At 36.9% G+C, this 13784-nt stretch overlaps 1 protein-coding gene across 2 annotated transcripts in view; it reads right to left on the bottom strand.

Annotated features, from left to right (window-relative positions):
- Window positions 1–13784, bottom strand: part of SIK3 (SIK family kinase 3) — a 245690-nt gene that overhangs the window by 90243 nt on the left and 141663 nt on the right. For both annotated transcript variants that reach the window (XM_065881599.1, XM_065881600.1), the window contains exon 3: window positions 12794–12857. In XM_065881599.1, coding sequence (XP_065737671.1) covers window positions 12794–12857 — 64 coding nt within the window. The remainder of the gene's footprint in view (window positions 1–12793; window positions 12858–13784) is intronic.

Genomic DNA, 13784 nt, shown 5'->3' with positions numbered 1-13784 from the left:
CAGTTTGTCTGTAAGATGATGGCAAAAATATCTATGTTACAAGATTATTGTGAAGTTAAAATGAAAACGATGAAGTCACTACCTTACTTCAATACGTCATCATTCCTGAGTATTACTGTACAGTCTCCTATCTGGTCTTAGAATTGGTCCATCCCAATTCTTCCTTATATGGCAATGATTCAAGATAAAATTCAATTCTTTTACATGGTAAAAGAATTCATTCATTCACTTACTCTTTCAGTAGTTACTGATCATTTCCCTCAGTAATACTTGAGTCCAACAGTATGAACTGGAGAGCAAGAGGAGGCATGGAGTTGAATGGGGAGCAAAAACAGACATGGCCCCTAAACTTGTGGAGTTTGGTGCCTGGTGGGAGAGAGAATCCACTACATAATTACAGAAAGAAATGTAAAACCGAATTGATATCAGTACTGCCAAGAAAGGATACAGTACAGTGAGAGGGTGTGATAGGGGATTTGGCCAAGTCAGAGAAGTCTTACAAAGCTCTTTACTATGGAGCCTTTCCTATCAAACCAGCCTTATTTGTGGCCATTTTCTCATATGTAGCCTATATTAAAACCATACTAAACAACTTAATGAATATGAAATATGCCACGTTCTCTCTCCTCTTAAAATCTTTTGAACATGCTACAGCATTTCTGAAATACCCTGCTCCCCCAGTTAATTCCAGAAAGTATCCAAAGATACAGTTCTTACACTACTTCTTTAAAGCCTTCACCACCCATGACATTAATATTAATCACCTGATTATGTTGGGGTATGCCAATTCCTCTACCTGCTAACTGATAACCTTTGTAAATCATTAATATTTTACGGGGAGATATTCTGAGATTATGCCAAAATCCTGTCCCCATCTGTATTAGTTCCCTTAGGGTGCTGAAACAAATTACCATAAAATAGGTAGCTTAAAACAACTGTAGTTTATTCACTCACAGCTTTGGAAGCAAGAAATCCAAAATCAAGTTATCAGCAGGGACTCACTCTACCTGGAGGTTCTAGGGAAGAATCTTTTCTACACCTCTTCTAGCTTCTGGTCACTGTCAGTTTTCCTTGACTTGTGGCTGCATCACTCCAATCTGCTTTCTTCTTTTTCAAGATTGTTTTGGCTATTCTGGGTCCTTTGTAATTCTACATAAATTTGGAATAAGGATATCAATTTCTACAAAAATGTCAGCTTAGATTCTGATGGGGACTGTGTTGAATCCATACCTCAATTTGAACAGCACTGTCATCTTAACAATGTTAACTTTTACAATCAATGAACATGGGATGTTTTTCCAATCATTTAGATGGTCTTAAATATCTTTCATCATTGTTTTATACTTTTTTGTACTTTTCAGAGTATAAGATTTGTACTTCTTTTGTTAAATGTATTTGTAAGGGGCTTCCCTGGTGGCGCAGTGGTTGAGAGTCCGCCTGCCGATGCAGGGGACACGGATTCGTGCCCTGGTCCAGGAAGATCCCACGTGCCACGGAGCGGCTGGGCCCGTGAGCCATGGCCGCTGAGACTGCGCGTCCGGAGCCTGTGCTCCACAACAGGGGAGGCCACAGCAGTGAGAGGCCAGGAAAAAAAAAAGAAAAAAGAAAAAATGTATTCATAAGAATGTTATTCTTATTAATGCTATTGTAAACTGAACCATTTTATTTCTTTCATTCTCAGATTGTTCACTGTAAGGATATAGGAATACAACTGAACATACTACTCTTGCATCCTGCAACCCTGCTAAACTCTTATATAGTTCTTCCAGTTTTTTAGTGGATTTGTTAGGATTTTCCATATACAAGATCACGCTATCTGTGAATAAACTGTTTTACTTTTTCCCTTTCTAACCTAGTGCCTTTTATATCTCTTTCTTGCCTAATTGCTGTGGCTAGAACCTCTAGTACGATGTTTAAATAGAAGTGGAGAGAGATGAAATCTTTGTCTTCTTCCTGATCTGTGGGGGAAAACATCTAGTCATTCACCATTAAGTGTGATGTTAGTTGTGAGTTTTCAGACATCCTTTATCAGATTAAAGAAGTTCCCTTCTATTTCTAGTTTGTTGAATATTTTTATCATGAAAGAGTGTTGGATTCTATCAAGCACTGTTTCTTCATATATTGAGATGATCATGTTATCTTTTAATTTTAAATGTATTGGACTATATATAGTTGATTTACAATGCTGTGTTAGTTTCACATGTATAGCAAAGTGATTCAGTTATACATATACATATATTCATTCTTTTTTAGATTCTTTTCTCATATAGATTATCACAGAATATTGAGTAGAGGTCCCTGTGCTATACGGCTGGTCCTTATTAGTTATCTATCTTATATGTAGTATTGTGTGTACGTTCATCCCAAGCTCCTAATTTATCCCTCCACCCACGTTTCCCCTTTGGTAACCATAAGTTTGTTTTTGATATCTCTAAGTCTGTTTTGGTTTTGTAAATAAGTTCATTTGTATCATTTTTTAAAAATTAGATGATACATATGAGTGATATCATATATTTGTCTTTCTCTGTCTGAGTTACTTCATTTAGTTACTTCATACTAACATTTAGTATGCAGCACCCTTGTTGCTGCAAATGGCATTATTTCATTCTTTTTTATGGCTGAGTAATATTCCATAGTAAATATGTACCACATCTTCTTTATCCATTTCTCTGTCGACGGACATTTAGGTTGCTTCCATGTCTTGGCTATTGTGAACAGTGCTGCAATAAACACTGGGGTGCATGTATCCTTTCAGATTACAGTTTTCTCTGGATATATGCCCAGGAGTGGGACTGCTGGGTCATATAGTAGTTCTATTTTTAGATTTTTAAGGAACCTCCATACTGTTCTCCATAGTGGTTGTACCAATTTGTACCAATTTACATTCCCACCAGCAGTGTAGGAGGGTTCCTCTTTCTCCACAGCCCCTCCAGCATTTATTGTTTGTAGACTTTTTGATGATGGCCATTCTGACCAGTGCAAGGTGATACCTCACTGTAGTTTTGATTTGCATTTCTCTGATAATCAGTGATGTTGAGCATCTTTTCATGTGTTTTTTGGCCATCTGTAAGTCTTCTTTGGAGAAACGTCTTTTCAGGTCTTCTGCCCATTTTTTGATTGGGTTGTTTGTTTTTTTGACTTAGATCTGCATGAGCTGTTTGTATATTTTGGAGATTAATCCACTGTCAGTTGCTTCATTTGCAAACATTTTCTCACATTCTGTAGGTTGTCTTTTTGTTTGTTAATGGTTTCCTTTGCTGTGCAGAAGCTAAGTTTAACTAGGTCCCATTTGTTTACTTTTGTTTTTATTTTCATTACTCTAGGAGGTGGATCAAAAAAGATACTGCTGTGATTCATGTCAAAGAGTGTTCTGCCTATGTTTTCCCCTAAGAGTTTTATAGTGTCTGACCTTATATTTAGGTCTTTGTTCCATTTTGAGTTTATTTTGGTGTATGGTGTTAGAGAATGTTCTAATTTCATCCTTTTACATGTAGCTGTCCAGTTTTCCCAGGCCCACTTCTTTTCTCCATTGTACATGCTTGCCTGTTTTATCATAGATTAATTGACCATAGGTGCATGGGAGATATGTTATCTTGTATTTTCTTTTATTGATATGATGTATTACATTCATGAATTTTGATATGGTGAACCAACCTTGCATTTCTTGCATGTGGATAAATTCTACTTGATCACAGTGTATAATTCTTTTTATATGTTGCTGGATTTCACTTGTAAGTATTTTGTTGAATATTTTTGCATCCATAGTCATAAGAGAAACTGGTCTGCAGTGTTGGGTTTTTTTTGTTTTGTTTTTTTTTTTGTGGTACAAGGGCCTCTCACTGTTGTGGCCTCTCCTGTTGCGGAGCACAGGTTCCAGACATGCAGGCCTGATCAGCAGCCATGGCTCACAGGCCCAGCCGCTCCGCGGCATGTGGGATCTTCCCGGACTGGGGCACGAACCCGTGTCCCCTGCATCGGCAGGCAGACTCTCAACCACTGCACCACCAGGGAAGCCCCTGTAGTGTTTTTTTTCTTTTCCTTGTGAAGTCCTTGTCTGGTATTGGTATCAAGTATATGTCAAAGTATATATATATGTATGTGTATATATCAAGTGCTCCCTCTTCTACTTTTAGAAGAGTTTGTGAACATTTGCTGTTAACTCTTTTCTAAATATTTGGTAGAGTTCAGCAATGATGCCCTCCAGACTTGGACTTTCTTTATGGGTGGTCTTTTGATTCCTGCTTCTATCTCTTCACTTGATATAGGTCTATTCAGATTGTCTATTTCTTCTTGAGTCAGTTTCAGTAGTTTGTGTCTTTCTAGGAATTTTTCCATTTTATCTAGGTTAAACAATTTGTTGGTGCACAATTGTTCAAGTATTCCTTTATAATAACTGTTATTAATTTAGGGTCAGTAGTAGTATCTCTTCTTTTACTTCTGATTCTAGTGTTTGAGTGTTTCTTTTTTTCTTGGCCAATCTAACTAAAGATTTGTCAATTTTGTTGATCATTTCAAAGAACTAGCTTTTGGTTTCATTGATTTCCTCTATTTTTTTCTATTTCATTAAATTCTGCTATAATTATTATTCCCTTCCTTCAGCTTGATCTTAGGTTTGGTTTGCTCTTACTCTTCCACTGTCATAAGGTAGAAGACTACGTAATTGATCTTTCTTATTATAGGCATTCTACAGTTATAAACTTCCCTCTAAGCACTCCTTTAGTTGCATCCCACAGGTTTTGATATGTTGTCTTTATTTTCATCCATCTCAAAGTACTTTCTGAATTTGCCTTTAACTTCTTTTTTGACCCACTGCTTACTTTAAAATACACTGCTTAATTTTAATTTGTGAGTTCCCCAAAGTTTTCCTGCTATTCATTTCTAATTTTACTCCACTGTGGTTGTAAAACATTTTGTATTACTGCTAAAACTGAATAAGTTTAAATTTTATGCAGGTTTGTTTTATGGCCTAGTATATGGTCTATCTTTGAGAATGTCCTGTGTTTACTTGATAAGCATATATATAGTATTGTTGTTAGGTGGAGTGTTCTATAGATGTCAGTTAGGTATAGTTGGTTTACAGTATTGGTCAAGTCTTATTTTTCCTGTTGATCTTCTGTCTACTTTTTCTATCCATTATTGCAAGTAGAGTATTGAAGCTTCCAACTATTGTCATTGTCTATTTCTCCCTTCATTTCTGTCAGTTTTTATTTTACGCATTTTAGTGCTCTGTTATTAGATACACGTTTATAACTGTTATAGTTTCCTAATGTATTACCTTCTTATCATTATAGAATGTCCCTCTTTATCTCTAATAGTAGAAATAAAGCTATTGTGTCTTAAAGTCTATTTTGTCTGATATCAACATAGCCATTTGAGCTTTCTCGTCATTGCTGTTTGCATGATATATAATTTTCCATCCTTTTACTTTCAGTCTATTTGTATCTTTGAATTTAAAGTATGTTTCTTGTAGACAGCATACACTGGACCATGTGTTTTTATTCAGTCTAACAATCATTGCCTTTGCATTAAATTATCCCACCCATTTACACTTAATATGAGTACTGATAATAGCCGGATTTATACCTGCTGTTTTACTTATTGTTTTCCATATATTTTATATCTTTTTTTGTTTTCTATACCACCATTACTGCTTTCTTCTGCATTAAGTGAATATTTTTTAATGAAGCATTTCAACTTCTTTAATGATTTTTTACATTATAATTTTCTGAGGGTTTTTTTTAAAGTGACTGCTCTAGTGTTTAGCATGTATATTTTATCTTATCCAAATGAGCTTCTGATTTATACCAGGTGATTATATAGAAGGGTGTCTGCTTTATAGCATCATTTCTTTTACCCCCTTTTTTAGTGTTTTTGCAATAAAATTACATCAATTAATGTTACAAATCCAAGAATACATTGCTATAATTATTTGTGCCATGTGTAATGACTTCCTTAGGCTACTGCAGTTTTTCTCACACACATATCCTTTGTACTGTTACTGACAAATATATTACACATATATTATATTATAGCCTTAACAGTGTATTTTATATTCAATTTATTTTTAAACAGGTTAAAAGAAAAAAGGAGAAAGTATGCATTTCTTATGACTTTTATAATTACATAATGACACTTATTGGTGCCCTTTGTTTATTGTGTGAACTCAAATTACCATCTGAGGTCACCTGCTTTTACCTTGAAGAACTTCTTTTAGTATTTCTTGTAAGGTATATCTGTCAGAAACAAATTTGCTCAGTATATATATTTTTCTTTATTTTTTGGCTGCGTTGGGTTTTCATTGCTGGGAGCGGGCTTTCTTTAGCTGCAGTGAGCGGGGTCTACTCTTCATTGCACTGCTTGGGCTTCTCATTGTGATGGCTTCTCTTGTTGCAGAGCACGGGCTCTAGGCACGCGGGCTTCAGTAGTTTTCGCATGTGGGCTCAGTAGTTGTGGCTCACGGGCTTAGTTGCTCTGCGGTATGTGGGATCTTCCCAGATCGGGGCTCAAACCCGTGTCCCCTGCATTGGCAGGCAGATTCTTAACCACTGTGCCACCAGTGAAGTCCCTCCCTCAGTTTCTGATTATCTGAGAAAGTCTATTTCACCTCCGTTTTTGAAATATACGTTCACTGGTATAGGATTTTGATTAATAGTTTTTTTTTTTCCTTTCAGGGCTTTAAAAATGTTATCCTATTGCCTTCTGGCCTCCGTTGTTTCTGCTGAAAAGTCTGCTATCTAAACCTACAGAACTCCCTTTAAGTGACGCATCATTTTTCTCTTGATGCTTTCAATATTTTGTCTTTCACTATTCTTACTATGATGTATCTGTTTGTGGATCTCTTTGTGTTTAATCCTGATTGGATTTTATTGAGCTTCCTGGATATGTAAGTTACTGTTTTTCAATAAATTTGTGAAGTTTACAGTCATTATTTCCTTGCATATTTTTTCTGCTCCTTTCTCTCTTCTTCTGGTACGCCCATTATAAATATGTTGGAGCATGTGATTGTATCCCACATTTCTCTGAGGCTCTATTCATTGTTCTTAATTCGTTTTTCTCTCTGTTCTTCAACTTGCATAAAATGCCTATCTACAAATTCACTTCTTGTTCTACAGTTCAAATCAGTTAAGCCTCTCTGATGAATTTTTTAATTTTAGTTATTTTACTTTTCAATTCCGTAATTTCTTTTGATTCCATTTTTTTAAAATTTCCATCTCTTTATTGATATTCTCTATTTGATGTGACCCTATAATCATATTTTCTTTTACGACTTCAATTGTGAGTTCCTTTATGTCTGTGAACATGTCCATAATGGCTACTTTAAAGTCTTTTTTTGATAAATGTGGCCTCTCTGACAGGCAGTTTCTGTGGCCTGCTTTTTTTTGTGGCCTGGGTCATACTTTCCTGTTTCTTTATATGTTTCATAGTTTGCTGTTGTTGGAAACCAGACATCTTAGATAACATGTTGTACCACGTCTAGGTACTGGTACACCTCTACCCTTCTGGAGCATGTTCTTGTTATTTGCTTGTTTATTTGTTTAGTGACTGGCTGGATTGTTTTAGTGAAGTTTATTCCCCCATACACAGTGATCAGCTTCTAATGTTGTTCCTCAGGGGAGGCACAGCCTTGGTATATCCACCATTACCCTCAGATCACTGGATCACCATGGTTTGGGCAAGGCTCTCTTCCTGTCTTTTCTTAACCAAGTCCAGCTGTTAAAATCCAAAAACTGTGGCTGGTGGCTCTTTTTTTATTTTTTTAATATTTATTTACTTGGCGGCATCGGGTCTTAGTTGAGGCACGGGGCTTCTCTCTAGTTGTGGCCGTGGGCTCTAGAGTGCGCAGGCTTAGCTGCCCCACAGTATGTGGGAGCTTAGTTCCCCAACCAGGGATCAAACCTGCATCCCCTGCATTGGAAGGTGGCTTCTTAACCACTGGACTACCAGGGAAGTCCCTGGTTGTTCTATTATTTTCAACAATGCCCTGGAGCATAAACTGGTCTATAAACAATCCAATCAAATTCTGGTTCCTTTGAAGGAACAGTTTCTGAGATCAGAGTTTGATTTTTCTTCTGACCTTAGGAAGGCTCTTGTGATGTTTTACTCCCTGTTTTTTACCTGCAAACTAGCTGGCCTATACTTTAGCCTGCTCGGATCTCCTCTGAAATGCCTGTAACCACAACCTCCACAGTTCTTGTGTGTGCCTTCAGGCTTGAACTTCTTCACTCTCCATTGCAAATGAAGTCAGTTCCCTTGGGAAGAAATTAGGAGCTATATGTGTTACGGTCTTTTTCTCCCTCTGGGCAAATATCTGAGCCAGGACTCTGAAGCTAGGCTGGGGACAATGGAAAAGTTTTCCTTGAGTAACACTCCCTCTCTAAGAGCTGAGCTCAGTGCAGAGAAAGGGGACACAATCTCAATTCTCCCAGCTTGACTCTCTTGGGATGACCCACCAATTTATAACCCAAGGCAAGAGTGATCTGGGTCCCAGTATTCTCAGCATGCCACACCCAAACTCCACAAGTCAGGGCTGGGTGGAAGAAGGAGTCCCCACTGTTCAACTGCTCTCACCCAGGACTTAGCAACAGCAATAGGTAGCTGGGGCAGGATAAGAAATGCTGATGTCCAGTTCCTCCGGGAAGAAAGCCATTAGTCTAGGTGAAAGGAGGGGACCAGAGGGCAGGCCTGTGTTCTTGGCTACAGTAATCGTGAGTGTAATCTCCACCCTGCTGAGCTGGCTAGGGGGAAGAAGGAAGCAGTACTGGCTTAAAAACCACAGACACTTTTATTTCTTACTAAATTTTCACAGATATTCTTGAATAAATGTTTCTTCAGTTGCTGTTCACCCTTAGAACCATTTCCAGAGACTTAAAATGGCTGGATTTTAGGGGTTTTTAAAATCACTTTCACCAGTTTCACTGGGGAGCAGGGCAGCAGAGCTCCTCATGCTATCCTGCCAGAAGTTGATCACCAAGGTTGCCCACTCTCACCACTCTTATTCAACATAGTTTTGGAAGTTTTAGCCACAGCAATCAGAGAAGAAAAGGAAATAAAAGGAATCCAAATCGGAAAAGAACAAGTAAAGCTGTCACTGTTTGCAGATAACATGATACTATACACAGAGAATCCTAAAGATGCTACCAGAAAACTACTAGACCTAATCAATGAATTTGGTAAAGTAGCAGGACACAAAATTAATGCACAGAAATCTCTGGCACTCCTATATACTAATGATGAAAAATCTGAAAGTGAAACCAAGAAAACACTCCCATTTACCATTGCAACAAAAAGAATAAAATATCTAGGAATAAACCTACCTAAGGAGACAAAAGACCTGTATGCAGAAAATTATAAGACATTGATGAAAGAAATTAAAGATGATACAAATAGATGAAGAGATATACCATGTTCTTGGATTGGAAGAATCAACAATGTGAAAATGACTCTACTACCCAAAGCAATCTATAGATTCAAGGCAATCCCTATCAAACTACCACTGGCATTTTTCACAGAACTAGAACAAAAAATTTCACAATTTGTATGGAAACACAAAAGACTCCGAATAGCCAAACGGAGCTGGAGGAATCAGGCTCCCTGACTTCAGACTATACTACAAAGCTACAGTAATCAAGACAGTATGGTACTGGCACAAAAACAGAAAGATAGATCAATGGAACAGGATAGAAAGCCCAGAGATAAACCCATGGACACCTTATCTTTGATAAAGGTGGCAGGAATGTACAGTGGAGAAAGGACAGCCTCTTCAATAAGTGGTGCTGGGAAAACTGGACAGGTACATGTAAAAGTATGAGATTAGAGCACTCCCTAACACCATACACAAAAATAAGCTCAAAATGGATTAAAGACCTAAATGTAAGGCCAGAAACTATCAAACTCTTAGAGGAAAACATAGGCAGAACACTCTATGACATAAATCACAGCAAGATCCTTTCTGACTCACCTCCTAGAGAAATGGAAATAAAAACAAAAATAAACAAATGGGACCTAATGAAACTTCAAAGCTTTTGCTCAGCAAAGGAAACCATAAACAAGACCAAAAGACAACCCTCAGAATGGGAGCAAATATTTGCAAATGAAGCAACTGACAAAGGATTAACCTCCAAAATTTACAAGCAGCTCATGCAGCTCAATAATAAAAAAACAAACAACGCAATCCAAAAATGGGCAGAAGACCTAAACAGACATTTCTCCAAAGAAGATATACAGACTGCCAACAAACACATGAAAGAATGCTCAACATCATTAATCATTAGAGAAATGCAAATCAAAACTACAATGAGATATCATCTCACACCAGTCAGAATGGCCATCATCATAAAATCTAGAAACAATAAATGCTGGAGAGGGTGTGGAGAAAAGGGAACACTCTTGCACTGCTGGTGGCAATGTGAATTGGTTCAGCCACTATGGAGAACAGTATGGAGGTTCCTTAAAAAACTACAAATAGAACTACCATATGACCCAGCAATCCCACTACTGGGCATATACCCTGAGAAAACCAAAATTCATACAGAGTCATGTACCAAAATGTTCATTGCAGCTCTATTTACAATAGCCTGGAGATGGAAACAACCTAAGTGCCCATCACCGGATGAATGGATAAAGAAGATGTGGCACATATATACAATGGAATATTACTCAGCCATAAAAAGAAACGAAATTGAGCTATTTGTAATGAGGTGGATAGACCTAGAGTCTGTCATACAGAGTGAAGTAAGTCAGAAAGAAGAAGACAAATACTGTATGCTAACACATATATATGGAATTTAAGAAAAAAAAATGTCATGAAGAACCTAGGGGTAAGACAGGAATAAAGACACAGACCTACTGGAGAACGGACTTGAGGATATGGGGAGGGGGAAGGGTGAGCTGTGACAGGGCAAGAGAGAGGCATGGACATATATACACTAACGAACGTAAGGTAGATAGCTAGTGGGAAGCAGCCGCATGGCACAGGGATATCGGCTCGGTGCTTTGTGACCGCCTGGAGGGGTGGTATAGGGAGGGTGGGAGGGAGGGAGACGCAAGAGGGAAGAGATATGGGAACATATGTATATGTATAACTGATTTACTTTGTTATAAAGCAGAAACTAACACACCATTGTAAAGCAATTATACCCCAATAAAGATGTTAAAAAAAAAAAAAAAAAGTTGATCACCCATTTGTCATCTAACATGGAGGTGAAGGAAGCAAAGTGCCGGGGCTGTATATGTGCTATCTCATTTTATCTTCACAACTGTAAGGCAGATATGACAGTTCTGACTTTTATAGACCATGAAACTGAGTTCCAAAATCCCAGTAAAAAAGCAAATAGTGGCAACAATCTGATTCAAAACCAGGTATAACTGCCTCCAAAGCTCATGTTCTTGATTAAGCCCGTCCCTTCATCTCTGATACAGATACTTTTAAAAATGAGACCTCATGAGACAGTTATATCCCTGTGCAGGCACAATGATTTCTTTAGGTGATACATCAATTTCTTCCTCCTTCAGATCTTTTATAATAATACCATGAGAAGTACTACTCTGTTTCCTCATGCCTTGAGCTACATTCCCACAAAGAATCTATCTTTTATCTTTTCTGTACTTTTGAAATCTGTTTTCCTAAAGAGCAAAATAGGTATGATGTGCACTGTGTTTGGTTCTTTGATTATTATGAACATTAAGATGACAAGGTCTCTTTGCTCCCAAGATTACCATTATGCATAAGCACAGATGCAAAGCCAAGCAAAAATGTCATTAAGAAGTGATACCTCCTTTAAAAAAGACTCGCACTTATTTTGAAGATTCTTGGATACAAAATTGTCAGATTTATGGGGAAAGTTTAACATACCAAAATATTCATAGTCACAACTCACAGTCACTAATGAGAAGATTCCACTTTAAAAGTGATATCATGCTTTTTAATATATTTTAAATAACGAAGTGCCAATATGTTGAAAATTAAAAAAATTCTTACCATCCAGATTTAAACTAAAACAAAATCTAAAAAAATAAACTAAATAAACCTAAAATATATAAGAAGAAACCTTTCTCTATATTCACATGCCAAAAAAGAAATAAAATTTAAAAATAAAAAGACATGTCAATCTAGATTTGAAAGTTTAGTCATTATCTCTATTTGGCTCCATTTATCATTGCTACCAAAAATAAAAAAAAAAAATGGGGGGGCCCAGTTTTTACCACCTCAAAAAGTCATATTTCCTGGTAACAAATTCTCCTGCTTAATTCTGATGTTGTGCTAACCTAAGTGTTAGAGGAAAAAAAGAATAGCTACTGAAGACAAAACGTCCTAAATTACAAGAATCATTAAGGGAACTGTGAACACATGGTAAGGAACAGAGTTACATGTTATATTTAAATAAATGTTAAAGAATGCATTAGGGTGAGACTGTTTGCTCCGAGTGGCTATTTCACACACAACAGAGGCCCACCACACTTGTAAGCGTTCTGTCACACTTGGTCACCCCAATTAGAATCTGGCAATAGGAAAGACCCACAAAAGTCAGAGAAATGTTTGTTTTTGAAGATCTTTAATCTCAACCATCAACACCTTGCTGAAATAAACAAAACACCTTTGCTAAGGAAACAAAGATGGTGAAGACTTAAAGAGATGAATCAAAAATAATTAAAATTACTTTGTTGATAGAAAATGACAGCACTGAAGGACAGCATCAAGTCACAGCTGCTCAAGTGACAAAGGCATCGAACGGCTATTTTAAGTTTGCCGTGGTGTGCTCAATAGCTGTTTGAAGAATGCAGTAAATGTACTTACCAAATATTTCCCCTCCACTAGCATATTCTGTCACCAGATAAATCATCCGTTCTGTCTCCATAACCTGGTGCAAAGGCAGGAAAGTGACAGTGATACAAATGACAGGCTGATATCACAGGAAGAGAAACTAATGAATCTTCTTTTGTCATTTGAAGTATTAATAACCATTACTGCCTAAAGGAAACTTAAAACATCAGGGGACTGGGAGGGTGACAGACATAAACGTTATTAAGAAGAAAGGGGGAAAACAGGTATTCCTCCAAGTTCTTAAAAGTAGGAAATATTTACTACTTGAGAGAGTCCTTTTGTCATCCCAGGAGGCCTCTGCAATCTTTTAAGCTCCACAAAACTGAGAAGCAAAGAAGCTGCCAAGAACCAAAAAGTTCACATTCGACAGTGATCACTTGAAGTTCAAAAATGTCCCCCGCAAAACCCAACCAAAACAAAACTTAGGGAGAATAACAGGATCACTTAAGAAATGCACAAATATCACATATGGCTGTGCTTTTTTTAAATGGAAATGACAACTTTCCTGTCCGCCATCCTTTTATTCAAAACTGGGAACGATAATATAAATATTCAACACTTCAATAATATAAACGACTTACTTGTATTTTTATCTTAGTCTCTATTTTGCCACTGTTTACAAAATTAGTTGTAGTGTGTTGTCAGTTCCTTCTTCCTTTTTACCTTTTTCATTAAATATTTATTAAAGTAATATATGAGTATATATGTTCATTATAAACATTTTAAATACCCAGTATATAAACAAAAGACGGTTTTCCTCTTTCCAACCCCCTCCATTTTATTCCTCAGTGGAAACACTGTTTATAGCTTATTCTATAACATTTTAGAGCAGTGCTGTCCAATAGAAACATTGTGAGTCTCATATATAATTTTAACTTTTCTAGTAGCTACATTAAAAAAGAAAAAGTTAATTCTAATAATATATTTTATTATCATTAATATTATTTCAAAAACTTTTAATTGT

Source organism: Phocoena phocoena, chromosome 8, assembly GCF_963924675.1.
Source record: "Phocoena phocoena chromosome 8, mPhoPho1.1, whole genome shotgun sequence".
Lineage (NCBI taxonomy): Eukaryota > Metazoa > Chordata > Mammalia > Artiodactyla > Phocoenidae > Phocoena > Phocoena phocoena.
Note: the sequence above shows the minus strand (reverse complement) of the source record. Positions and strands in the feature narration are given on the sequence as shown.